Source organism: Rattus rattus, chromosome 4 (assembly GCF_011064425.1).
Source record: "Rattus rattus isolate New Zealand chromosome 4, Rrattus_CSIRO_v1, whole genome shotgun sequence".
In the NCBI taxonomy this organism is placed as follows: Eukaryota; Metazoa; Chordata; class Mammalia; order Rodentia; family Muridae; genus Rattus; species Rattus rattus.
In genome coordinates this window covers 157609832-157637153 of record NC_046157.1, presented here as the reverse complement: position 1 = coordinate 157637153, position 27322 = coordinate 157609832, and the positions used below count along the sequence as shown (strand labels likewise).

The following is a 27322-nucleotide window of genomic DNA, read 5'->3' as shown; positions in this document are numbered from 1 at the left end:
GCCCACAGCCCACTCACTTCTGCTAGCCACACACACCACATGTCCCGAATGTTCCAGAACCTGCCCAGATATCACGGATGGCTGGAGACCAAGCCTCCAGAATCATGAGCCTATGGGGGATGCCTCACACTAAACTCAATCCATAACACCTCTTTTAAAAACAGAAGGATCATCTGTTCTTGAGATACTTGTGTGGGACTCTATTCCTAAAGAAAGGAGAGAGCGAGAGCGAGAGCGAGAGAGACAGAGAGAGAGAGACAGAGAGAGACAGAGAGTCAGGGAGAGAGACAGAGAGAGACAGACAGACAGAGAAAGAGAACAAACAAGCTGTCTTGTAGCCCAGCAGACTGGCCTTGAACCCCCCAATCTCCCAAGTGCTAGAAAAATTGGTGTGATCCACCACACCTGGCTTCCCAGTCTTGACTGACTGACAAAAGCGTGTTTGGAACGCACGGTGTCTGAGAAGAGCAGCCTGAGGGAGTACTCAACAAGTCCATTTGTTCTGCCATCTTCATCGGAAAAGTGGTCCCGCAAATGTCATCTCGTCATCCTCCACAACCATCTCTGTTATTAAGATGACTAAGGAAGGCTGGGGTTGTGGCTCAGTCCAGGGAGCCTTTGCCTAGCATGCACCGAGCTCCAAGTCTTATTCCCAGCACTACAAAAACTGACTGTTGGTATATGGCTGTAACCCCAGCACTTGGGAGAGGGAAGCAGGTAGATCGGAAGTTCAAAGCCATCCTCAGCCACATAGCTACTTCCAGGACACCAGGGGGAGGGGGGCATGTGAGCTACTGTCTCTCAAAAATTTTTAAAAAAAAATTGGGGCATGTGGTTGGGAGAGGGAACTGGAGAGATGGCTCAGGGGTTAAGAGCACTGGCTGCTCTTCCTGAGCTCCTGAGTTCAATTCCCAGCAACCGCATAACACCTCACAACTGTCTGTAACTTCAGTTCCAGGAGATCTGACACTCACACATAGACAAACATGCAGACAAAATAAATAATAAAATAAAATAAATCTTTTTTTTTAGAGAAACCAATAAAGCCAATGACAATACAATACACATGAATGTCTTTTGGAAAGAAAGGAGGAAGGAAAAGAAGCCCATGGTGGGTAGCATAAATGGCTCCTCCAACGACATCTATATCCTAACCAGGAACCCGGGACTATGTGACCTTAAATGGCAGGAAGAGAGTCAAGGTAGCAGATGGGAGTACATTGCTAGTCAGCTGGCCTTAAAATAGATGTGTGAATTATCCAGGAAGGACCAAGATAACCCAGGGGGTGGGGTCCATGGAAATGGAAGAGAAGGGGCTAGAAAGAACGGTCAACAGGAAAGGGTGCTTACTACCATGCTGACCAATCCTCAGAACACACAAGGGTCAAGGAAAACTGCCTTCCGAGGGACTTCCACACACATGCTGTCACATGCAAGCGTACACACACACACACACACACACACACACACACACACACACACACCATGTTTGAAATAATTTAAGTTAAAAGGGAAGAGAAAAGCAAACAATGGAGAAAGTGTGCCCTGAGCACCCAAGACAGACGGGATGATGCAATGTCGATGGTTTTGAAGATGAGGAAGTGGCTGCCGGCCAAGGCGTGTGGGCAGCGTGCAGAAGCTGGTGGTTCAGCTAGAGCTGCCAGGAAGAACACAGCCTTCAGTGTGCCAACGCGCTGACTCTTAGTCCGGTGAGGCCCATTTCAGGTTCTGGCTGCCAGAACGGTAAAATAATGAATTCGTGCTGCTTTCAGTCACTATGTTTGTGGTAGTTTATAGCAACAATGAGAGGAACAAACAGAGCCGGTCAGGTTAGGTAAAAGAATGTTTGTTTCATGTATTTAACAAAATACTAAAAACTCTCCAAGGGCACAAAGTAATATGTTGCCTGCCTATGGGTGTAAATACAGGTACTTCAGAAAGATGGGAAGACGTAGTACCCAGACTGGGACAAAGATGAGCGATTTTTGAGTCCAAAGTGACTACGAGTGTTGAAATCACTCTTCAAACTGCTCTCTTTTTGGCTGAGACTCAGATGACGGTCTGATTCGTTACTTCCCTCCTAGTCAAAAAAGAAAAAAGAAAAAAGAAAAGGAAAGGAAAGGAAATGGAAGAGTCCCCCTCCCCCCGCACCCCTCCCAAACACACACCTGAGATTTCTGGACATTTCCTATGGTCGCAAAATGTGCACAGCATTGACGAATCTCAGCCAAGGCGATAAACTTCAACCGGCCACAAGAGTGTGCCTGTGAGGAGCCCGCAGATTTTTTTCCCCCTGCCAAACCAGAATTAGCCGGTATAGGAATATACCAACGCGGAGACCTGAAATTGCACGGATTGGAAGGAAGCTCTGGGTAGGCTCGGATCCTTCCAAACGCACCCTTTTTAAAGGCTCCGGGACGGAAGCATCGAGCCTTAGGCTCCAGAAGGTTCACCTGGCCAGACAGTGAACACAGGGCGAGTCCGGGAGCCCCCACAACGAGCGCACGAAGCGAGGCGAAGAACCGAGCCCCGGGCACTGTATCTGCAGGATGCTGGTCGACATTGTCACCAATCCCCATGCCCAGCGAACCCGGGTTCTCCGAGCGGACCTGCGAGTTCACAGGTCGAGACTGGGAGCCGAGTGAGACCGTAGCCTCTCGGGCTGCGTGCAGTGAGTACTCTGGGCTGTGTTGATTGGCGGCCGGAGGCTATCGCAGGGTTGGAGCATCTCCGAGCCAGCGAATACTGGTGGATACCGGTCGATACTGGCGGTCGCGGCTCTTCCTGAGACCCTTGCGAGCTGAGAGCCGGGGATAGGGTATGAGAAGAGAGGGGCCTGGGCAGGGCGGCGGTGCTCCCTTGTCCCCCCCCCCCGAGCTGCAGGCGGGGATGCGCGCGGTCCAGGGTGGCGCGCGCCCCCAGGGCAACAGAGCGCGCGTCGCCCCCGCGCCCGGCCTCGCGCTCGGGTGCTTTCCAGGCCCCCAGTTCATGACTTGAAGTAGGCAGTGATGGGGCTACAGTTAGTGACCTCCGTGGTTGCGGATGTCTGTGTCGGGGTCCCCTGTTGGAGATGGAGGGTCGGAGGGTGCGGCATCACTCACGGCTGGACCAGGGCAATGAATGCTGAACCCCCGGGAGCCGCTCCAGCATCTCCAGAGAGGAAAGGGGGACAGTGAGGACCCAGCACAGCCATTAAAAGGCAAAGGCTGCCACAGCTTGACGAGGTTTTATGAGCTCAACTCTGCTTACCAATTAAGCCCTTTCTTCCAGCAGAAAAGTTGGTTCAGGCTTAGGCTCATTAGCAAGGATGACTGGGGATGCTCATAAGGGATTAAAAAGACTCCCTTTCGCCTTGTCAGTGGAGAGAGGGGAAGGGGTGGGGGTGGGGGGGCAATGTGAAGAAGAAATTGAAACTGGCCATGCTCTTCATATTGGGACTTCACAGGGCACCCATTAAGCAGCTGGCTCACTTTCAGGGCTTCGTGGATGTACCTCGGGTTGTAGGTTACCTGCCTAGGATGCATGAAGTTCTGGGTTCAATTCCCCCAGCACTGCCTAAATCCAGCACTGTAATACAATACCCTTTTCTCGCAGTGGGGGTTGGAGGATGAGTTCGTGAATTCAAGGTCATCCTCCAAGTCTGAGGCCATCATAGGCTAAGTGAGACCTTGTCAGACACAGACAGATGTCTCAGTTGTCTGATCTGTAAAATGGGGTAATTTAGGACCTTAATACCAACAGGCCAAGACCATCATGGCAAAAGCCACTAAGCACAGCCCTAACCCATCGGCCTTATCTTCTTCTCCCCACCCGACCCCCTAACACATTATGAGGCCAGATGGAGCTCACTGTCCAGTTGCCTACCTTGCTACCCTCTTCAGCTCTGCAGCCTCATGGCCTCGAGCGCGCCCTCTACCGGCCTGAAATTCCCTGAGTTCAGCTGAAGAACTCACCTAGCTCTTTGGGAAGAGATTGCAATTTTAGTTTTAACTTGCGCGCGCCACCCCAACCTCCTTCTTGCTTTTCATTATAATTAGTGTATTGAGTGCGACATAGTGACAGTCCAATTAAAGATAAATAAATTGCTTGTAAAAATTCATTCCATGGCGGAACTGTAAAAAAAATGTTAATTATATTTTAATCTATAATACGCTCCAGGAAAAAACTGACATTTCCATTTTCTGTTACGTAGTTACGTACTTACATTTTGACATGTAGCCACTCTTCTCTTATTTGTGACTTTTATTTTTTTATTTACTTTAAAAATTTTTAAAGAGCTTTCACAGTTTGTAAGTGTGTGTGTGTGTGTGTGTGTGTGTGTGTGTGTGTGTATCTGCTTGTCCATGTGTGCACCATGCTCCTCTGAGGCCAGAAGGTGTCATTAGGTCCTGTAGAACTACAGATAGTTGTGAGCTGCTCTATCTGGGTGTCGGGAAGTAAATACCAGCCCTCTGTACAAGGCACAAGTGCTCTCCAGCCTCCCTAAGAAAAAACTATGTATTTTATATGTGTGAGTGTTTTGCCCACATGAATGTTTGCACACTGTGCGTGCAGTGTCAGAGGGACCAGAAAAGGGCATCAGGATAGATATCAAGTCACTTCCATCCCCGTTTTATCATTCCCAAGACAACTAACCCACTCTGGGGACAATGGCCTTAATCCATTCCTGAAGTTAGAGCCCTTGTGACATACACTTCTAGTGGGTCCACCTATTACTATGGTTACAGTGGCAGTTGGGTTTCAATGTGATCTGTGGAGGAAACGGTCAAGTCATATCATATCAGACTTGCTCTTCTGTAGACTTCTGCTTTAGAGACCATGGTAGACAGTGAATTGTGAAACCAAGGAATGATTGCTTTTAGAAAGATAGAAGGATGAAATGCAAATACTTGTTTTTATTTCTGTTTGTTTGGGGCTTTCTCTCTCTCTCTCTTTCTCTCTCTCTCTCTCTCTCTCTCTCTCTCAGTGTGTGTGTGTGTGTGTGTGTGTGTGTGTGTGTGTGTGTGTGTGTGTGTTTCTTCAAAAGAGACCTCTTGAGGCCCAGGCTGTCCTCAAACCTGCCATATAGCTGAGGCTGGCCTCGAACTCCTGATCCTTCTGCCTTCACTTCTCACATGCTAGTGTTAGCAGCACACACTGTAATAAGTTTTGTTTGTTTTAAGACAGGGTTTTGCTGCATAGCAATGCCTTGACCAATACTCACTGTGTACCCCAGGCGGGTCTCAAATTCCCAGCAATCCTCCTGTCTCAGCCTACCATTTTCTGTAATTACACACACGCTCCTCCATACCTCTCCATATACTCTTTAGGGAAAAGTCGGATGAACCCTTGAGGGCCTTAGTAAGCTGTGAACCCCACCTGCATTGTGGCATCTGCATGCAGTACCATCATCTGCATTCGCACTTGGCCTCTTGCATACATGTGTCCATTACACGCTAATACATTTATTTATGATCAGATAAACTGGAAATGCCCAGAGTAGGCAGACGGCAACCACATCTTTTAATCCATAAAATAAATAATTCAGTAAGAATATAAAGTTCTTAGCTGCTAAATATTAGTGCTTAATATTTCCAGCACTTTTCTGTGGAGTCTAAACTCATTTTATGTTGTGTATGTGTGTGTCCACGTGTGTACGTGTGTGCACTTTTGGTCATGGAGATCATACATCAGTGTCCAGTGTTTTCCTTAATTGCTCTCTACCTTTTTCACTTGTTATGCTTTTAGGGTTTTTTTATTAGTATTAAAAACAAGATTTATCCTGTACGTATGTGGGTGGCCTAAATGCTTACGTGTGCTGTGTGCAGGAGGTACCTGCAGAAGCCAGAGGAAGGCACTGGAGTTACAGGCGGTTGTGAGCCTCGTGATGTGGGTCCTAGGAACTGAACCCGAGTCCTCTGGAAGAACGGCCGTGCTCTTACCACTGAGCCATCCGTCCAGACCCTGGCTTTCCTTCATGTATTTAATTTTTGTGGCGTTGGTGGTGGGAACCAGGGCATCACTCACACTAGGTCAGTGCACCTCCACTGAGCTGCATTCCTTCTTCTGTTCTAAAATAAATAAAAGGAGATTTCGGTCTCAAAGATCGTAGTCAAAGTAAGTGAAACACTTTTTGTGTGAATCAACTGAAAATGCCGCTCTCCAAACCAGCCTCTCACCTCCCTCACCTGCCCTCACTTCCCCACCGCTCCACCCTGCTCTCTTTTTCATTGTTGTTTGTTTTGTTTTTTGAGACAGGGTTCCTCTGTAGCCTTGGCTGTTGCCGAACTCACTTTGTAGCTCAGGCTGGCCTTGAACTCACGAAGATCCTCCTGTGTCTGCCTCCTGGGTGCTGAGATTAAAGGCACAAGCCACCACATCTGGAGTTCCGTCTCACTATTTTAAACAGAAATAAAATCTCCACACAGACGTGTAGGGTGACAGATGATGTGTAGTCACTCTGGTTCTTTGTCTCAGCCACAAACAGACTGATACTGTTCACCTCAAGAGTTCATGGGCTATAGTCTCAGGTCACTCAGAGGTGAGATCTCACAGCCCAAACTTTTAAGAGCTTACTCCTAGGGGCTGGAGAGATGGCTCAGTGGGTCCGGAGGTCCTGAGTTCAATACCCAACAACCACATGGTAGCTCACATCCATCTGTATTGGGATCCAATGCCCTCTTCTGGTGTGTCTGAAGACAGCTACAGTGTACTCATATAAATATAATAATAAATAAATCTTTTTAAAAGAAAGAAAGAAAGAAAGAAAGAAAGAAAGAAAGAAAGAAAGAAAGAAAGAAAGAAAGAAAGAAAGAACTTACTCCCTAAGTAACATGGGAGTCAGGGCCACTTGTATGTGAAGTCGAGCTAGGGGGTCTCTGAAGTAACTGCTGGATAAGTTTACGGTAAAGGTTGGGGGCACAATAAGGGGCTGGGGAGATGGTTTACTCAATAAAGCCCTTCCTACAAGCCTAGGATCTGAGTTCAATCCCTAGCCCATATGAAGAGCCAGGCATGGCAACATGTGCCTGTCACCCAGCATTAGCTCACTAGCTAGCTTCCCGTTCGATGAGAAGCTGCCTCAAAGTGCAAGGCAGAGAATAGAGGAGTAGCCTGCTGTGAACTCCGAATGCTCACACACCCACAGGTGTGCACTATACACACTCCATGCACCCGCAACAGCCAAACATGACAGCACATGTTTGTGATCCCAGCTCTCAGGGAGACAGAGACCGGTGGACCCGTGGGGATCACTGGCCACTTAGTACAGCTGAATTTATGGGTTCCGGGCCAGGGAGAGATCTTAAAATCCAAGATGGCCACCTCCAGCCATCTTGTATGCATTCTCTGTATGCATTCACAAATTCACAAACATATGCACTAACACCTGGACATGTATACAACTGAATACACACATGTTTTCATGCATGTCTGAACACACACACACACACACAAATGAGTAACCAAAACAGGCAAATTTGAAGCACGCATGCCTATAACATGAAAACCCAGAGTTGCTTGGAACTTAGGCCAGGGAAAATTATTAAGGTTTTTGCCTAGAAATTTTGGCAATCAGTTCCAATAAATTAAATCAATTTATTTATAGTCATTTGGTGTCATTTTAGTTTCTCTCTGTCCATGTCCAATCTGTCTATAATATACTCCACCTATACAGGATCTGGGGTAGCAGGCACCCCTGATGTGTCCTGGCTTCTAGCCTGCTGTGGTACCACTTGACTTAAGGAACGACCCAGCAGCCATTTCTATGGGTAGACAACAATTGCTTCTGTTATCCTGCACATTTAGACCCCTTTACACTCTCCACACTCTCCATTCTTACACAGTGAGCTAACTCCCTAGTTCACCAAAGACATTAACTATAGGGCTCAACTTGCCATCCCCACCACTAGTCTTCTTGGCTCTGCCCAAGCCCTCCTTCCCCAGGCTCAGGGGACAGATCCTTCTTATGGAGACTGGTCTGTCTTAACCCATCACATCCAGGATGTGTTTCTCCTCTGTCCATCTCCTTCTTCCTCCTTTCTTCCCTGTCTCTCCCTACCCTCTCCCCCATTTCTTTAAGTTTATAAAACCCAGGCTGGAGAGATGGCTCAGCAGCTAAGCCCTGACTGCTCCAGAGATCCTGGGTTCAGTAGAGTGCTTGCCTAGCAAGCTAAGGCCCCTGAGTTCAGTCCCCAACTCCAAAAAAAAAAAAAAAGAAAAAAAGAAAAAAGAAAAGAAAAGAGGTCCTGAGTTCAAGTCCCAATAACCACATGGTGGCTCGAAACCATCTGTTATGGGATCCGATGCCCTCTTCTGGTGTGTCTGAAGACAGCAACAGTGTACTTATATAAATATAATAAACAAATCCTTTTCTAAAAGTTTCTAATACCTGTGAGGTGATTATGAAGACGGGGCTTTAAAGTGATAAGCATGTATCCACCAGTATCAAACACTAACCTACCCTAACTTGAGCATCATTTGACCCTGAAGCGACTTTGATCTGAGATAGAACTGTCCGGGCAGGGTGGGGGGAAGCTGTTTTTTGTTTCCATATGTGATAAATTATTTACTGTGTCTATTTCAGAAAACCTTAGAAAATGTATACAAGTCATGAAGATATCGGTTATGACCTTGAGGATGACCGAAAAGCTAAGAATAAGAAGACCCTGAAGCCCCACCCGGATATCGATGGCGGGTGGGCCTGGATGATGGTCCTCTCTTCCTTTTTTGTTCACATCCTCATCATGGGCTCACAGATGGCCCTAGGAGTCCTCAACGTGGAGTGGCTTGAAGAATTCCACCAGAGCCGTGGCCTGACCGCCTGGGTCAGCTCCCTAAGCATGGGCATCACCTTGATCGTGGGTACGTTCGCTGGCACCTGTTCTAAGACTGGGTGGTTACAAAATGGCGAGTCCCTGTTGTAAGCAAGGCATCCACTCTTGTAACCTTAGGAATTGGGTATCAACTTTTAAAATTGATATTCAGAACAGGAAATTTACCATCTAGCCATTTGTGTGTGTTTGTGTATGTGTGTTTCATGGCACTTGTGTGTGTGTGTGTGTGTATGTGTCATAGCACTTGTGTGTGTATGTGTCATGGCATTTGTATGTATGTGTGTGAGAGTGAGAGACTGTGTTTGTGTGTGTGTCATGTCACGTGTGTGTGTGTAATGCCACTTGCATGTGAGTGTATGTGTGTATGAGTGTGTATGTGTGTGTTTCATGTCACTTGTGTGTGTGTGTGTGTGTGTGTGTGTGTGTGTGTGTGTAGCTTGTTCCATTTTGGGTCACTTGTTCGCCCAACTATGGCATGGTGGCATGAGTGTGAATATATAAGAATTACAATGTGAGGCTGGAGATATGGCTCTGTGGTTAGGAGCATTTTATTCTTTAATGTATGTAGAGAAATATCTGCAAACTTATGGTATCTCAGTTTCAGTTACTTCCAGAATTCTCTGAGATGCCCATACCAAGGCCTTACTTTATATGTTATTTATATAGTATACATATTTATATAGTATACATATATAGCATGTGCTATGTAAACACATTTAGTATGTAGTAAGTCTGTTATAAGAAGTTAACTGAATTGCTGTCTCTAATGTCAGAACTTATTAAGTCTTTATAGTCATGTTTTGAAGTATGCACTTCCAGACAAGGGGCTGAAGAAGTGGCCCGTGGTTGAGGACATGTGCTGCTCCTGCAGGGAATCTAGATTCAGTTCCCAGCACCCATCTATGGTGGCTTACAACTGCCATAACTCCAGCTTCTGCAATACCTGACACTTCTGGCCTTCACAGGCCCCTGCGCTCACATGCACACACCCATTCACAAACACACACACCTAAAAACACATTAATGATGCTGGAGTGATGCCAGTGGTTAAGAGCACCAGCTGCTCTTACAGAGAACCTGGGTTCAATTCCCATCACCCACAGGTACCTCATAATCTAAAACTCAAGTTCTGGGGTATCGGATGCCCTCTGCTGAACTCCGCAGGCAACGGGCATGCACACAGTGCATATACATACATGCGGGCAAAACACTCATACCCGTAAAATAAATGCACTTTTAAAACAAATAAAATAAATGTTGCCAGCCCAGCTGTAATCTGAGCACTTGGGAGGCAGAGGCAGGTGGATCTTTGTGAGTTCCAGGCCAGCCTGGTCTGCATAGCAAGCTCCAAGCCAGCTGGGGCTACATAGTGAATAAATAAATGTGAAAAGTAAATACACCCAAAGCAGACAAGGCTGGGCTGTAGCTGAATGGTAGAGCACTTGCCTGGGACAATGCTTCATCTTGACTGTCAGATTGACAGCTTTGGACTCAAACCTCTGTGGGAGTTTCTGAGGGAGTTTCTGGGTTAATTTGACTGAGGAGGGTAAGACCCACCATAAACGTGAGCAGCACCAATTCTGGGACTGGAGGAAGCTGGCTGAGCCCCAGTATTGTTTCTCTCTACTTCCTGATGACAGACACAATGTGACCAGGCACTGTAATAGGAACATGTGACCCTGATAAGCTAAGCCTTCTAACCCGAGCCCAAACAACCCTTGCCTTAAATTGTTTTTATCAGGGTTTGTCACATCGGGACAAAAGTAACTAATGTGCCAGGAGTGTGGGAGGCACCAGCTCCTTCTCCGGCCCTGAGAGCTCACAGGGCTAAGCAGAGAAAGGCTTAAGAGCTCAGTTATTTCACTTGTTACTGCGTGTGGATGTATCATGAGTAGACATCTGAGTATGTGTATGAGCGTGGGCCCCAGCCTGTGTATAAAGGTCAGAGGACAGCTTTCAGGAGGTGGCTTTCTCCTTCCACTGTAACTGTATGAATTGACCTCGGGTCATCGAGCTTGTACTGCAAGCTCTTTTTCTTCCCCACTGAACTATCTCTCCAGCCCTAAGTTAATGATTAAGTTGAAAAGGCCCACCCAAGTGCAACACTCAATAACTATATAAAGTGATGACGACCGTCTTTGATCTCTCTACACAGTGTCAAAATGCACACCCTAGGGGCTGGGATGCAATTCATCTGTAGTGTGCCTACCTAGTGTGCATGGAGCCCTGGGGTCCAACCCCTAGCCCCTAATAAACCAAGCTTGGTGACACAAGCCTATAGTCCCAACATTTGGGAGGCAGAGGCAGGAGGATCACAACTGCAAGGTCATCCTTGGTTACATGGGGAAAACCACTAGGCTGCAGTTCGTTTGGTCTCAGAGGAAGACTGGAAGAGAATGCAGGGCCTGAGTGTGTTGAAGACAGCAAGTCCTTTTAAGTGTCGCCGATTGGGTGCTCTGTGAAAGACTATAGGAACCCTTGTGAGAATCCTTTTTGAGTGTTTCCTTTAGAACAGGAGTCAAAGCCTGTCTGTGAGTGTCTGTGAGATGGTTCAGTGGGCACTTGCTACCAAGCACGACAAGCGAGTTCCATCCCCAAACCCATGTGGTAGGAGAGGATTGACTCCCATCAGTCATTCTCCAACCTCCACTCTGTGTCACATTCACCCACAGGGACGTGCCCACACTGCATAAGCAAATGTAGTAAGTGAAACTCAACCTTGTCTGCATACAGCAGCCAGAGGGCCAGGAAGAAGACAAGAGGCAAGGGTAGAAGTTGCTACCAGCCTGAGAGGGTGTGAGCACAGAGCCAGCCACAGAGCCAGCCATCACATGGCCCCAGTTGGTTGGGGATAGGACGGGAAACTAGTCAGTGTTGCTACTGGTTTTGTGTGTGTGATTTCTCTCCCTCCTCCTCCTCCTCTTTCTTTTCCTCCTTCTCCTCCTCTTCCTCCTCCCTCTTCTTCTCCTTCCTCCTCCCCCTCCCCTCCCTCTCCCCTCCTCACTCCCTCTCCTTCCTCCTCCTCTTCCTTTCCCTCTCCCTCTCCATCTCCTTCTTCTCCTTCCTCCTCCTCTTCTTCCTCCCTCTCCTCTACCCCCCCTCCTCCTTCCTGGCTATCCTGGAACTCACTCTGTAAACCAGGTTAGCCTCGAACTCAGCCTCTGTCTCCTGAGTGCTGGCATTAAAAGCATGCGCCACCACTGCCGGGCTAACTTCTCTTAATTTCAAGCGTTTGCTTACTCCACACACTTTCAAACTTAGTGTAAGGCTGAGGAAATGAGAAAGGCCTGGCTCCTGTTAGTCTGCTAGCCAAGGGCTTCTGTTATAGGCAGAATGAACCTGACGGCTTGTTGCCAGTCTAGAACTGTGTGTTCTCTGACGAGATCATGTACATCTGAAAGGTTTGTATACTTTAAGATTGTTGGGGACACAAAGGTCCTTGTGCCCTCAGATTCTAGGAAAACCGGACGGTAATCACTCAGGGACGTCTCCTCAGTAGAGGAAATAAAATATCTGCTTTCCCTCCAGAAAGCTGGGAGTCGATGCCAATAACCTGGTGAGCTGTTGTTATCTGTAGATAACAACCACCCAGAATGATTATCCCAGACTCTCCCTCCCTAGACCTCTATCTTTGGCTCCCAGTCCATAGAGCCATCCCTAGGGGAGATGTCACATGTGCTCTATGGCCTGCTGACCTCTGTGCTGTCTCTGTTAGAGCTCACAGCACATCCTGCGCCTTTTAGCTATAGAAGCCACCTTCATGGTCACAGGTACTTTGGAAAGGAGTTTCTATATGTTACCTCAAGCTTCATTGTGCACCCGGAATTGGAGTGATTGTCACCTAGAAACCTCTGTCTAAATTCTGTTGTGTTTAAATACGTCTACGATCAGACTCCCCAAAGTTTGATCCAGGTCGATGAAGTCCTTCCGAACCGAATTTGCATCCTCACCTCCTTTCAGATTGTAGCTTGTCTTCACACCTGCAGGGACACCCCCCCCCCTGCTTACTTTATTAAAAATTATCTCATGTAATTTTATTGAGGGGTGCATTGTGCAGGTCAACAACCCATAGGAGTTTGTTCTGTTTCTACCATGTGGGTCTCAGGCTTGAACTCAGGTTGACAGGTTTGGCTACAAGCCCCTTTCCTGCTTAGCCATCTCGGTAGCCCCGGGTTTGGGCTCCTTTAAGCGGCCCTGGTGATGCTTTGTTCTTTATGTGTGAGGCTCCGAGACAATGAGGAGCCTCTTGTCAGTGCCTGTTCCCCTGTTCTGTGGCAGGACCTTTCATCGGCTTGTTCATTAACACCTGTGGGTGCCGCCAGACAGCAATCATTGGAGGACTGGTGAACTCCCTCGGCTGGGTGCTGAGCGCCTATGCAGCCAATGTGCAGTCTCTCTTTATTACCTTCGGAGTGGCAGCAGGTAAGCCTGGTTTAGTTTTTTTTTTTTTTTTTTTTCGGTGTTTTGTGCATTTAGATGATGAATTTAACTGTGGGGAAAAATAGAGCCGTTAAAACATCCGATGGGGGGTTGGGGATTTAGCTCAGTGGTAGAGCGCTTGCCTAGCAAGCGCAAGGCCCTGGGTTCGGTCCCCAGCTCCAAAAAAAAAAAAAAAAAAAGAACAAAACATCCGATGGGGGGTTGGGGATTTGGCTCAGTGGTAGAGCGCTTGCCTAGGAAGCGCAAGGTCCTGGGTTCGGTCCCCAGCCCCGGAAAAAAGAAAAAAAAAAAAAAAATCCGATGGATGGCCTAGAGAGCACAGCAGTTAAGAGCACTTGGTCTTGTAAGAGACCTAGGTTTCATTTCCAGCACTCACGAGACAGCTCACATCCATGTGTAACTCCAGTTCCAGGGGATCTGGGTACCGTCTTCTAACCTTTATGGATAACACACACACACACACACACACACACACACACACACACACACACACACACACGGTTTATGGTTTACATGCATGCATTGAAGACAAAACATACCAATAAAATATACAAATGTAAAAAACATTTTAAAGACATTATATTTTTTTAAAAGGCATTTCATTTTTGTCTTGGAGGTGTGTGTGTGTGTGTGTGTGTGTGTGTGTGTGTGTGTGTGTGTGTGCATGCGCGCGTGTGTGTTGTGCCTGCCATCCTATCATTCTCTGCCTTATTCTTTGACACAGAGCCTCCCTGGAGCTGGAGCTAGGCAGGCAGCCGGGAGGCCCTAGAGACCCTCTTGTCTGTGACCCCTCCCCTACTGCACTGTTCCAGGCACACAAAGCCTCATCAGGCTTTTTATTTGGATGTTGTGGATTCAAACTCGGATCCCCGTGTTTCTACACAGCAAGCATCCTTACCCATTATCTCTCGGACCCAAGAAACACTTTCATGGATGTTAAATGTCCTTTAAGGGTGGGAAAACTGGCTGGCACCTGTAGTTGGCTTTCCAAATAGAACCAAATTCAAACTTGAATGCCAAGTTTGAATACTCCTAAGTGCTAGGGTAGACCTTTCTCCATTAAAGAATGGGAAAGCAGGATAAGGACACAGACCTCAGAGAGTAAAGAAAGCTGCAGGGGGCGATCGGTGTTCTCTCGTTAGTAAGAGTAGGGCTGGGCGTGACAGGGAATCGCCTTTGCTCTTGAGCACCGGTCAGATGGATAAATTAGCACAAGCCACAGGCTCATCCTGATTCTCAGAAGCCAGTCTAGCACACAGGCAGGAGACGGATTAAAACTGAACACCATGCGGAGTGATTTGCGTTCTGCAAAAATTATTCCCGGCCATAATTTCCTTTACCCGCAGCTTGTGGGGTTCACACGGTGAGCAGTGACTTCCTTGAACATCTGTGCTTTGGCCTGGCTGATCCCACCTGACTCTGGAAACACAACTCTGATCCTCCTCAAAAATGAATTGTTGTTGAAATTGGAGTTGAAAGCTGTGTTGAACAGGAAAGTCAGAGGTAGCGGCAGCGCATGTATTCACAGCGTTTGCAAGTAAGAGGAGGGGCATTACTGAAAGTTCGACGTCAGTTCAGAGAATTTCAGGCCAGTCAGGCCATATAGTGAGACTCTCAAAAATAAAAAACAAAAAACAAACAAACAAACAAACAAATCTCAGTGCTCAGAAGACGAGCTGAAGGATTTCTATTAGTTGAAAGCCAGCATCTCTACAGAATAGCTCCAGTCCAGCCAGGAATAGACAGTAAGACCCCGTGTCAACAAACAAAATCACAAAATGAAATGTCCAGATGCATAACTGTAATCTAAGCCCTCAGGAGGTGGGGGCAGGGAGATCCATAATGCAGGACTACCCACAGCTATGTACGTAGTGAGTTCAAGACCAGCCTGGCCTACACACGGCCCTCTCTCAAGAAACAAAGCAATGAAAGTTATTTTGGTTGAGATTTGGAGGTTCATGGCACGTCTGTAATTGTAACACTTGGGTTCTTGAGGCGAGAGGATACAAAGGTTAAAACTAGCATGGACTATGTGTCAAGACCTTGTCTCCCCTGGGTGATGGTGCTGCACCTTTAATACCAGCACTTGGAAGGCAGAGTCAGGTGGATCTCTGTGAGTTTGAGACCAGCTTGGTCTACAGAGCAAGTTTCCAGGACAGCCAGGGCTACACAGAGAAAGCCTGTCATGCAAGAAAAGAAAATGTTACTGAAGATTTGTGTCTATTTACTTCCTTATTTCAGTTATGACATGGGTTTTCATGTACCCCCAGGTTGGCCTTGAATTGACTTGTGTGGTAGAGAGGGACCTTGAACTTTTGATTCTCCTGCCTCCACTCCCGAGTTTTAGGATTGCAGCAGTGTGCCACTAGTCCTGGTTTGTTGAGTGCTTCATTCATGCTAGGCAAGCACACTGAGCTGCATTCGTTGTCCTCTTTTTTGTGATCACAATATCTGTGTGACATTAGGCACATTAACTCATCTCCTTATACCTCGGTTTCCTTCTGTGCAAACTGGGAACTGTGGTGATTTGAATATGTTTGGCCCATGGGAGGTGACACTGTTAGGTGTGACCTTATTGAAGGAGGTGTGGCCTTGTTAGAGGTGTGTGTCACTGTGGAGGTGGGACTCATATATGAGTCATATATGTGCTCAAGTCTGGCCAGTATGATCCAGAGCCTCCTAGCTGCCTACAGAAGACAGTCTCCTGCTGCCTTCAGATCAAGATGTAGAACTCTCAACACCATGTCTGCCTACAGGCTGCCATGCTTCCGCTGTGATGGTAATAGACCGACCCTCTTGAAACTGTAAGCCAGCCTCAACTAAATGTTATCTTTTAGAAGAGTTGTCTTGGTCATGGTGTCTCTTCACATAAAACCCGAACTAAGATGAGGGCAAACAAGCATACCAGAGTAACACATTGAAAAGACAGAAAAAGGGCTGGAGAGATGGCTCAGCAGTTAAGAGCACTGGTTGCTCTTCCAGAGGTCCTGAGTTCAAATCCCAGCAACCACATGGTGGCTCACAACCATCTATAAGGGGAAAATCTGATGCCCTCTTCTGATCTGCGGATGTATAGGCAGCAGAGCACTCATACATTAAATAAATAACATTTAAAAGAAAGAAAGAAAGAAAAAAAGAAAAGACAAGAAATTTGCATAAAGCACTTAGCACGATAGTTACATACTAATGTGCTTGGTAAATGTTAGCTGACTCACAAACATAGTAGCATATGGTTAGTGTAAATATGGTATTATAAACTCAAGTGTATCACTTAAGACAAGAGGAATGAACACTGAAACCTGGTGTCAGATGCTGGCAGATGGCTCACAGGTAAAGGTACTTACCTATAGCAAGTACAAACCTGTACAGCCAGAGTGAATCTCAGAAACCCACATCCTAGAACAGTGGTTCTCAACCTTCCTATGCCTTTAGTACAAGTCCCCATGCGATGCCTAACCATCAAATTGTTTTCATTGCTACTTCATAACTATAATTTTACTACTGTTATGAATCATAGTGTAAATACTTGATATGAAGGATATCTGATATGTGGCCCCTATGAAAGGATCATTCTACCCCAAAGGGGTTGCAATCCACAAATTGAGAACCACTGACTTCTGACCTCCATGTGTATGCCATAACATGTGCTGCGAGCAGACACGCACACGCGGACACACACACACACACACACACACACACACACACACACACACACACATCATATACACACAATAAAAGATAGTAATAATAATTATTATTATAGTAATAAACTTTTAAAGGATGTCAGAAAAAAATTTGTTTTTCAATTCAGGGTTTCTTTGTGTAGCCCTGGCTGTCCTGGAAAATTGCTCTGTAGACCAGGCTGGCCTTGAACTCACAGAGATCCCATTTCTGCCTCTCCAATACTGGGATTAAAAGTGTGTGTCTCTACCACCTGGCTAGGACAGAATTTCAAGACTATCTTTAATTGAAATTCCAGACAAGCCTGGGCTACAAGAGACCCTGATTAGAATTACGATTAAAATAGGTAAACTTAATTTGCTCCATTATTAAAATCCAGAGTATGAGAGTTCTACAGAGCAAGTCACCCAATGTCTGCAGCAATTAAATTGCAAGAGCCGCTGGGGTCGAGGGACTGAAAACTTAAACTAGGCATCAACCAACAGCAACATGAACCTTTCTTGGATTGTGGTTTGAACGTACTGTCATTCATAAGACATTTGGAAACTGGAGCACCTTCTGGATATTTAGTGATATCAAGGGATTTTTTTTTTCCAATGAGATAATTATATGAGAAGTATGCTATTTAAACGATTTTTACATTTGAAGATTTATACTAAAATATGCACACATGCGATAAAATATTCTCCATTTGCTTCCAAATAATATGTGGTATTTACAAAATTGGCCGTGAGCTGAGATTTGTTGAAGTTAAGTGATGGCATAAAGAGTCATTAAGTCGTTCTGTTTTTAAAAGCTTCCCTCTGATTTGATTTAAACTGTTCCATTAGAAGCTGGAAAGGTGCTCAGCAGTTCAGAGTGCTGCTCTTCCAAAGGACTGGAGTTCAGCTCCCACCTCCCACACTGGGCAGTTCACAACCTCCGGTAACACCTGCCTTCCTCTGGCCTCCAAGGCACCTGCACGCTTGTACACACAGAGACGTGAATCTTAAGAGTGCACCCCCTAGAGATGCAAATCCTAGATTTGGGGTTTTGTTCTCTTTTTCAGGTTGGCTGTCATGTAGCCCAGGCTAGCCAGGCTCTCATGTACTCAAATTCTGATTTGTGTCAAGAATGACCTTGGTACTCTAGCTTCCAAGCCCTGGGATTAGTGATGTGTATCACAATATGCGGTTTACATGGTGCCGGGGATCTATCTCAAGGTCCTCATACATGTGGGCAAGCACTCCTTGTCCATGTTAGGCAAGCACTCCTTGTCCATGTTAGGCAAGCACTTCTTGTCCATGTGCTTTGTGTTACTCAGACAGCAGAATATCCTCATGCTACATTTCTTGGGCATATCCCCTGTGGTTCATCCACACAGGGCTTTTTTTTTTTAAGACATACTAGTGGAGGAGGCTTTTTTTTTTCTTTAATAGACTTTACCTTTGCTGAGAGATAGTGCATGCCTTTCATCCCAGCACTTAGGAAACTGAGGCAGGCTGATCTGTGAGTTCGAGGGCAGCCAGGTCTACAGAGAGAGCACCAGGATGATGAAGGCTACACAAAGAAATTCTGTCTTGAAAAGCAAAACAAAACTTTTTTCTTTAGAAACACAAAATTAGGGGTTGGGGATTTAGCTCAGTGGTAGGCGCTTGCCTATGGCGCAAGGCCCTGGGTTGGGTCCCCAGCTCCGAAAAAAAAAAAAAAAAAAAAAAAAAAAGAAACACAAAATTAATTTCTTTTTAAAAAGACTTGTCTTGGGCAAATGAGATGGCTCGGTAGACAGAGATGGTCACCACCAAGGCTCACACCCTCAAATTACATCCCTGGGACCCACATGTAGAAGAAGAAAACTAGACAAGTACTAAGTGAGGAGGGGGGACTAGTGGGAAAGGAGAGGGGCAAATGGGGTGGAAGGGTGGGGGAGGGAAGGTTTCCCTTCACGGTCCAGGTAGCATTGCTGAGGTCAAGTGGGCTGGGGGCTAAGGGCATGAGTGCAGGGTCTGTCTAACGGTGAGCTTGTGCAGCTAGCTTCTGAAGGGACCCGGTCTCAAAAGTCCACACTAGGCACAGAAATCGATGCACGTTTCTCATTTCTTGAAGGATCAAGCTAGGGTTTTGCATAAAGATACAACAGTCATCTAGATGTGCCACTTTCTTATTTTTACTTCATTAATTTTCTCAAGGAGCAGGTAGATGTTATAGATGGTAACCAGCACATGAGGAAGATGTGGGCCTGCTGATACACCATGGAATGATTTTTTAAAAATTTTTTTAGTTATTTTGAAGGTATGTATACTGTGCCCCAGGAGTGCAGTGCCCTCAGAGGTGAGAAGAGGGTGTCAGATCCCTGGAACTAGAATTACAGGTGTTGTTAGCCATCCTGTGGGTGTTGAGAACCAAACCTGCTATTAAACACTGAGTTATCTCTCAGTGGTTAAAAAAAAGTTGATTGTATGTGTCTGAATGTTTTGCCTGCGTGTGTGTTTATGAACCACAAGTGTATGTGGTGACCACAGAGGTCAGGAAGGGGTGGGGAGTGGTCAGGCCACTAGAAGCTGTTGTGTAGGTGCCAGGAACCAATCTGGATCCTCTGCCAGAGTAAGAAATGCTCCCAACCACTGAGCCATCTCCTCCAGCCCCCAATCTCAGAGTGTGTGTGTGTGTGTGTGTGTGTGTGTGTGTGTGTGTGTGTGTGTGTGTGTGTGTGTGTGTGTGTGGTAAGAACACTGCAGGATTTAGTTCTCTCCCTTCACCATCTGCATCCTGGGACTCAAACTCAGGTTGTCAGGCTTGGGCAGCAGGTTCCTCCATTCTGTTAGCTATCTCGCTGGCCTCTAAAGGCTGTTTTCTCTATTTTACATTCTAAGAAATTCTAGATTTCTACTGTTGTGATCATGAGCTTAATAAAGATTGATCCAGAGTTTGACCCAAATTTGAGGACTGTGTCTTTCCCTCACTGACATGGGCAGGAGGCTCAGGGATGGTTACCCATCTATTTGGCCTGGGAGAGTGAAGCCTGGAGAAGAGACAGGCTAGCCTCGTGCAATAGCCACCTTTATTCGAAGCATCGGACAGTTTATATTCTGAGGGTGAGGCAGTCATGTGAGCAAAGGTTACTTGAGCTCAAGCTGTTTACAGTCACAAGGACAAGGTCACACAAGTTTAGGCTGTATAAAGTCGTGTTTGGAAACATCCTTCTGAATAGTAGCGGGTAAGATGATGGGTAATCTAAAGTAAACCCACTCCTATTATTACTCCTGGAGGTACGGGGGGGGGGGGCAACAAAAGTGCATTCCAAGAACAAATCCCTGTTGTGAAGGAACAGAGATGGCAAGACTCTTGTCTGGTTTACATGAAGTTTTCTTACCAGGTCTTAAAAAGTCACACAGCTTCTTTCATGGACTGTGCTCTGACAAGGGACTTGTCATTTTCTTCTTCTGAGCCTGCCTGAGACAGGCCCTTCTCTGTAGGTGAGGCTGGCACGATCTTACAGGAGGGATGGGGAAAATGGCTGTTCTGCTGTTGGTGGTGGAAACCTACTGCAAAGCCTGATGGGAAAAAATGGCTGCTCTGATGTAATTGGTGGAAATCTACTGCAAAGCCTGATGGGAAAAATGGCTGCTTTGATGTTACTGGTGGAAACCTACTGCAAAGGCTTATGGGAAGAATGGCAGCTGCTCCTGGCGCCCCTCCTTGGAGCCTCTTTACATACTACTATTCTTTCATTAGAATGGAAAAGTACAATGGTGGAAGAGGATGAAGGAGTCACAATTTAAATCTCTCTTTGATGTTTTTTTGTTTTTTCTGGTTTTTGAGACAGGGTTTTGTTGTGTCCCCCTGGCTGCCCTGGAACTTGCTCTGTAGACCAGACTGGTCTTGAACTCACAGAGATCTGCCTGCCTCTGCCTCCTAATTGCTCCACCACTGCCCAGCACAATTTGGATCTTAAATGTACCTGAAGGCTGTGTAATGAACACAGGCTGTTGAAAGGCAGTGGTGCCTAGTGGAAGAAATAGGTAATTGGGAACACACACACACACACACACACACACATTTTTAAACATGGTCCTATGTATCCCATATTGGCTTCAAACTCATTCTGTAACTGAGAATGACCTTGAAGTTCTGATCCTCCTGCCTTTGCTTGCTAGTGTTAGGAATAAAGTGTCACTGTGACCATATTTTTTTTTAAAGGTTTTATTTACTTATTTTAAGTGAGTACACACCAGAAGAGGACATCAGATCCTTTACAGATGGTTGTGAGCCACCATGCGGATGCTAGGAATTGAACTCAGGACTTGTGGAAGAGCAGTCAGTGCTCTTAACCTCTGAGTCATCTCTCCAGCCCAACTCTGATCATTTTTACATGGTGCTGGGAATTTGCATGTGCTAGGGCAAGCACTCTGCCAACAGCCAGATCCTTAGTCCTCTTCTCCTTGACTTCTTAGCAACCTTGAGCTTTGCTCTGCCGTGACATGCCCAAGAGCATCGGGAGCTAAGGGAGCTAAATGCTCTAAAATAGCTAACCCGAATAAACCTTTCTTCTTTTTAAGTTCATTACCTCAGGCATTTTGTTATACTGGAATTCTGCCTGACACAGCAGGTGGTCTTTATGTCCCTATTCTGATTGTGCCTTGTACTTTCTTCCCTCTCACCTGCAGGCCTCGGCAGTGGGATGGCCTACCTGCCTGCAGTGGTCATGGTGGGAAGGTACTTTCAGAAGAGACGAGCCCTGGCCCAGGGCCTCAGTACCACAGGGACAGGATTTGGGACGTTCCTGATGACCGTGCTGCTGAAGTACCTGTGTGCAGAATATGGCTGGCGGAATGCCATGTTCATCCAAGGTGCTCTGTCCCTGAACTTGTGTGTTTGTGGGGCGCTCATGAGGCCCCTCTCTCCTGAGAAAGTAGAAAACTGCTCGGGAGCGGAAGAGCCATGTGCTCTCCCAGCTTACTCCACGGAATCTGTTAAGTCCGGAGGACCACTGGACATGACTGAAGAACAGGACAGAAGGCCTGGGAATGAGGAGACAGTCTGTGACCTTCAAACACAGGAGCGTCAAGGTCAGACCCATCCCAGGAAGAACGTGTGTGCCTTCCGGGTTCTGAAGACCGTGGGTCAGCTCACTGTGCGAGTCCAGAGGGGCTTTAGGGACTGGCACTCGGGCTATTTTGGGACAGCCTCGCTCTTCACCAACCGCATGTTTGTAGCCTTTATTTTCTGGGCTCTGTTCGCGTACAGCAGTTTTGTGATCCCTTTCATCCACCTGCCAGAAATCGTCAGTCTGTATAACTTGTCGGAGCAAAACGACGCCTTCCCTCTGACCTCCATTATAGCAATACTTCACATCTTCGGGAAGGTGATCCTGGGGGCCGTGGCGGACCTCCCCTGTATCAGCGTCTGGAACGTCTTCCTCATCGCTAACTTCACCCTAGTCCTCAGCATCTTCCTCCTGCCCCTGATGCACACCTACGCCAGCCTGGCTGTCATTTGCGCCCTAATTGGGTTTTCTAGCGGGTATTTCTCCCTCATGCCCGTGGTGACGGAGGACCTGGTTGGCACTGAGCACTTGGCCAATGCCTACGGCATCATCATCTGCGCCAATGGCATCTCAGCCTTACTAGGACCGCCATTCGCAGGTGAGTGCACCGAGGTGCCCAGAGCTTAGAGTGCGCGCAGGAAGGCAGGATGTGAGGTGGTCTGTCCCCCTCCCCCCACAAAATCCAGCGTCAGCTGGCCACGCTTGTGATCCCAGCACTTGGGAAACTTAAGTAGGAAGAAGTCAGCCTACGCTGTTGCGAAAGGGAAAATGGCCAGGTGTGGCAGTGTGTGTGTGTGTGTGTGTGTGTGTTACATATATATTGTACATATGTATGTATGTATGTACATATGTGTGTATATATATATTTACACACACACACACACACACACACACACACACACACACCTGTAATACCAGCAATAAGGGTATTGAGACAGGAGGATTATTATAAATTGCAGGCCAGCTTTAGATGCATTATGAGACCCTGTCTCAAGAAACCACAGCCATGGGCCTGAGAATTGACTATAGGTAAAATCACTGATGATCCCAATCCTCAGAACCTACATGGTGGAAGGAAGGGACAGACCCTTGCAGATTGCCCTCTGACCTCCACATTTATACTGTGGCACAGACCCACACGCATACACACATTAAATAAATAAAAGTTTTTTTTTAAAGAAGGAACAAACACAGGGCAAAGGATATGTCTCAGTTGGTAGATTATTTGCCTAGCGTGCACATTGCCCTGAGTTCTATACCCAGGGCCTCAAACACTGGGCATGGAGGTGCATGGGGGTGCATGGAGGTGCATGGGGGTGCATGGGGGTGCATGGGGGTGCATGGGGGTGCATGCCTGTAGTCCCAGCACTTGAGGCAGAGGCAAAGATCAGGAGTCCAAGGTGATCATTGGCACATGAGACCCTATCTCAAAATAACTGAAAGGCATGCGTGCTTGGGCCTAGCCTTGTGTTTGTTTCCTGTCGATGCTCTAATAAGCTGCCATAAACATTATCTTACTGTTCGGGTTCGGGCAGTCAGAGATCTAGTCAGTAAAACATGTGCCTCAAGTTCAGGGAGAAAGCCTGACAAAAATACCTAACAGAAACAGTCAAAGTTTCACCCTCACAGCTGTGGGGACACAGGCCAGTGTCCAGGTGTGTCTAGGTGTCTGGTTTAAAGGGCCGTTTCTCCTTGTGTTTCTTGCTTCCTCTCACTCCACTAATTCATACACTGATGGGGAAGGACATTCGTCAACTGCCTGCATATTGTTGAACTCACTCTCCGGGCCAAGACACTAAACTCATAATGAGATGCAGTCCCAGCACTCATGCACTGTAGGTCAGGGTGCATGGTTATCCGCGCGACTAAATAACCACATTCAATTCTTGGTAGACATCCAAATGGGCCTGAGACGCTACTTAATGTGATGCAGAGAAAATTACTTCTCCAATTATCTTTTTTTTTTTCCTTTTGGTAAATGGTTTCAGAAACAGAAGTGTTTCCCGTTTTTCAGAGAGGTTTCTAGTCCCATTTAAAAACCTGGTACAGTCTTAGTGCCACATTATACATTTAGAGAAGATGTGCAATTCAAGACGCATTTCAACCTTGGCATTAGACAACACCAAGCTTCGATCTTTATAACATGGCTTAGGCGTTCACTTCTCCTTAAAAGGTGTCATAGTAGTAGGTAGTTTTACTAAATGTTTCCAGAATTCTTTCTAGCAAAAACCCAGCCAAGTGGATTTGGCTGGCTGTGGATCTACACGGCTCGCCCTCACTTGAATACAATCTAGCACCCTAGCAAGCATGTTCAATGTTGTCCTAGAGCTGGGAACACTTGATGCGAAAAACACCTGTCCTCATTGGGCACTCAAATGAAAAGAGAGAGCAACTGAGTAGGAAACCAGGTTTTCCTGCCAGGCCCATGCTCTGAGTTAATGGATTAAAGGATTGCCAAGGGCCCAGGTTCCAAATCAAAGAACGAAAATCGCAACCAGGTGTGATGTCACATGCCCAGCTGGGAGATCAACCATAGGGAGTTCACACGGCTAAGGATGTGGCACAGCGCCTGAGCACTTGCCCGGCGAGTGTGGAGCCCTAGCTAGGTTCAGTCTGCAGTATAGGAGCTGAAGACGCAGCTCAGTGGTGAAGAGCACTGATGCCCGTCCAAAGGTTTCGTTCTCAGCACCCATGTCCAGAGGCTCTCAACCATTCCAGTTCCTGAGAATCCATAACCTCTCCTGGCCTCCACGGGCACCTGTACACACATAGAAAACACACACACACACACACACACACACACACACACACACTCAGGCACTATGTTGAGACTAAAAGCCACATGTAGTTCCCAACTGGTCCCACAAAGACTGAGGATTTAACTATCAAAGTGACCACGCCAGCTTTCACTGGAGCGGAGCAGAATATGAGAAGCTCATTTATCCTCGTTCAGTTTTGCTGTTGCTTTGGGTGGTGCTGGGTTTTGAACCGAGGGCCTCTTCCCATGCGCTAAGTGACTAAGTGATCACCACTGGGCTACATTGCCAGTCTTCTTTTTCCCCCTCCCTCTTGGGGACCGGGCTTCACTGTATGGATCTGTCTTGCCAGGAATGTACTATGCAGACCTGCCCTCAGACCGATAGAGACCCGACTTGCTTCTGCCTTCCAAGTGCTGAGATTAGAGATGTGTGTGTGTGTGTGTGTGTGTGTGTGTGTGTGTGTCATGGTGGGCTCATTTTCACTTTGAGACAGGGTCACATTAAATTGCCCAGGCTGACTCTTCGAGGACACCCTGTAGCCCTGGTGGGCTTTAATTCACATTCTTTCTGTAGCTGAGGTGACAGACCTGTGCCCCCAGAACCTGCCCTAATTGCCTAACTTTTAGATTATAGGCCCTATCCACGGTTCTGTAGGTAGATACGGACCGCTCTGCAGCACTGTCACCTATTCATGTGCTGTCACCTATTCATGGTGCCTCTGAGCAGAAGTTGGTGGCGTGGCTGAGATGTGTCAGTGTGGCTTTCAGATTCTGAAGCTGAACCACTATTGGATTGTGTGTTTAATCGTGTTTTAGATTGTAGACAGAAAGGGGGCAGAGCAGTTTACTAAGCCACATCTGAAGAATAGGGTCGTGGTGTTGCAGGCCTTTCGTCCCAGCATTTGGGAGGCAGAGACAGGTGGATCTGATCTACAGAGCTCTGGGATAGCCAGGGACACACACACACACACACACACACACACACACACACACACAAAGAGAGAGAGAGAGAGAGAGAGAGAGAGAGAGAGAGAGAGAGAGAGAGAGAGCCCTTCTCAAAGAAACAAAACAATTTTGTTCTTTTCTTTTTATTTGTTGTTTGTTTTGTTCTGTATTGTCTGAGACGGGTTCTCACTAGGTACCTCCAGCTGGCCTGGAACTTGCAATGACCAGGCTGGCCTCGAACTCACAGAGATCACCTGCCTCTGCCACACTGCGGTCTCTTATTTTTCAATCAAATGGCACGCTGAACAGGGCTGATTGTTTGGTCAGCGGGTAAAGTGCTTGCTATACCAGTTCGCCATACCGAATGACCTGAGTCCAATCCCCGGGACCCACATAAAGGTAGAAGGAGAGAACTGACCCCACACAGTTGTTCTGTGACCTCCTCACATGCTCATGGTCCATGTGTGCCACACAAAAAGGTTATACACTTACACAGAAGTAAAAAAAGATAAAGCCAGATGGTAGTAGCCAGGAATGGTGGGACATGCCATTAATTCCAGCATTTGAGAGTTCGAGGCCAGCCTGGTTTATGCAGTGCATTCCTGGGCTACGTAGTGAGGCCCTGTCTGAAGAACAAACAAAAAATTAAAAATGTAAGAACAACAGCCGATAGTAAATTTGAGGCCAGCCTTGAATATGTGAGATCTTGTATCACCCCTGGGTTCCATCCTCCCCAACCCCATCACAAAGTTAATAAATCCCTTTGGAGGGACAGTTCTGCGGACCGAACCTTGGTTCTAACGTGTGCTAGGCAAGTGCTCTACCACTGAGCTACAGACCTAGTCCAAACTCTTATTTAAAAAAAAAAAGGGGGGGTTGGGGATTTAGCTAGGGGTTGGGGATTTAGCTCAGGGGTTGGGGATTTAGCTCAGTGGTAGAGCCCTGGGTTTGGTCCCCAGGTCCGAAAAAAAGAAAAAAAAAAAAAGAAAGAAAGAAAGAAAATTGAAGTAGCAGTAAATGCCTGGTTTGTATCCTAAATTGTGTTATACTGAATATACATTTTTTTTTTTGTTTTCCTAGGATGGATCTTCGACATCACCCAAAAATACGACTTCTCCTTTTATATATGTGGTTTGCTTTACATGGTAGGGATACTCTTTTTGCTCATCCAGCCGTGTATTCAGATGACTGGACAATCCGGAAGGAAGTGCATGGACAGTGCACATGTTTAGTGTCCTGTAATGTCTCCTGTGGGTTCCCTCCTCATGCCTACCTCACCTGGCGCCTAGAGGAACGCACGCTCTGTGTGGTGACAGATGGTGTCACTCGTGACCGGCATTGTCGTCACTTTATCTGCAAGCAGAGTGGCCTCTCTGCAGAGGTGGCAGAAGTGATTAGGACTGCGTATGTCTTAGAGGTGACAGTGTTTATAGCTTATTAAGTAGTTGATACAGATGCCCTTATGAAAACTTTCGAGCCAGGCATGGTGGCAAACGCCTGTAATCCCAGCTCTAGGTGGAGGCAGCAGGGTCAAAGGTTCAAGGTTAGCCTGGGCTTCATGAGCCCCTGTATCAAAAACCAGAACAAAACAGAACTACAAAAAGCCCCCCTTCTCTGTTCCTTCCTCCCAGTCTCTCTACTCTTCCCCTCCCTTCCTTC

The 27322-nt window shown here is 46.8% G+C and overlaps 2 protein-coding genes across 6 annotated transcripts; one reads left to right on the top strand and one right to left on the bottom strand.

Annotated features, from left to right (window-relative positions):
* Positions 1-1002: 1002 nt before the first annotated feature.
* On the bottom strand, positions 1003-3650 carry LOC116898562. Its single transcript, XM_032899769.1, has 3 exons — positions 3582-3650; positions 2169-2708; positions 1003-2080 (listed from the first exon to the last, which is right to left on the bottom strand). The coding sequence occupies exons 1-3, from the start codon at positions 3648-3650 to the stop codon at positions 1934-1936; spliced, it is 756 nt and encodes a 251-aa protein (XP_032755660.1). The 3' UTR covers positions 1003-1933.
* Positions 1342-27322, top strand: Slc16a14 (solute carrier family 16 member 14). Of its 5 annotated transcripts, none has more exons than XM_032901517.1 (5): positions 1342-1709; positions 8564-8841; positions 13092-13235; positions 21581-22558; positions 26744-27322. In XM_032901517.1, exons 2-5 carry the CDS (start codon positions 8577-8579, stop codon positions 26893-26895), a joined length of 1539 nt encoding a protein of 512 aa, XP_032757408.1. In that variant the 5' UTR covers positions 1342-1709; positions 8564-8576; the 3' UTR covers positions 26896-27322. The 5 variants fall into 5 exon arrangements, with proteins under 5 accessions (XP_032757408.1, XP_032757407.1, XP_032757404.1 ...); XM_032901516.1 differs by lacking the exon at positions 1342-1709 and adding an exon at positions 2517-2623; XM_032901513.1 differs by lacking the exon at positions 1342-1709 and adding an exon at positions 2562-2671.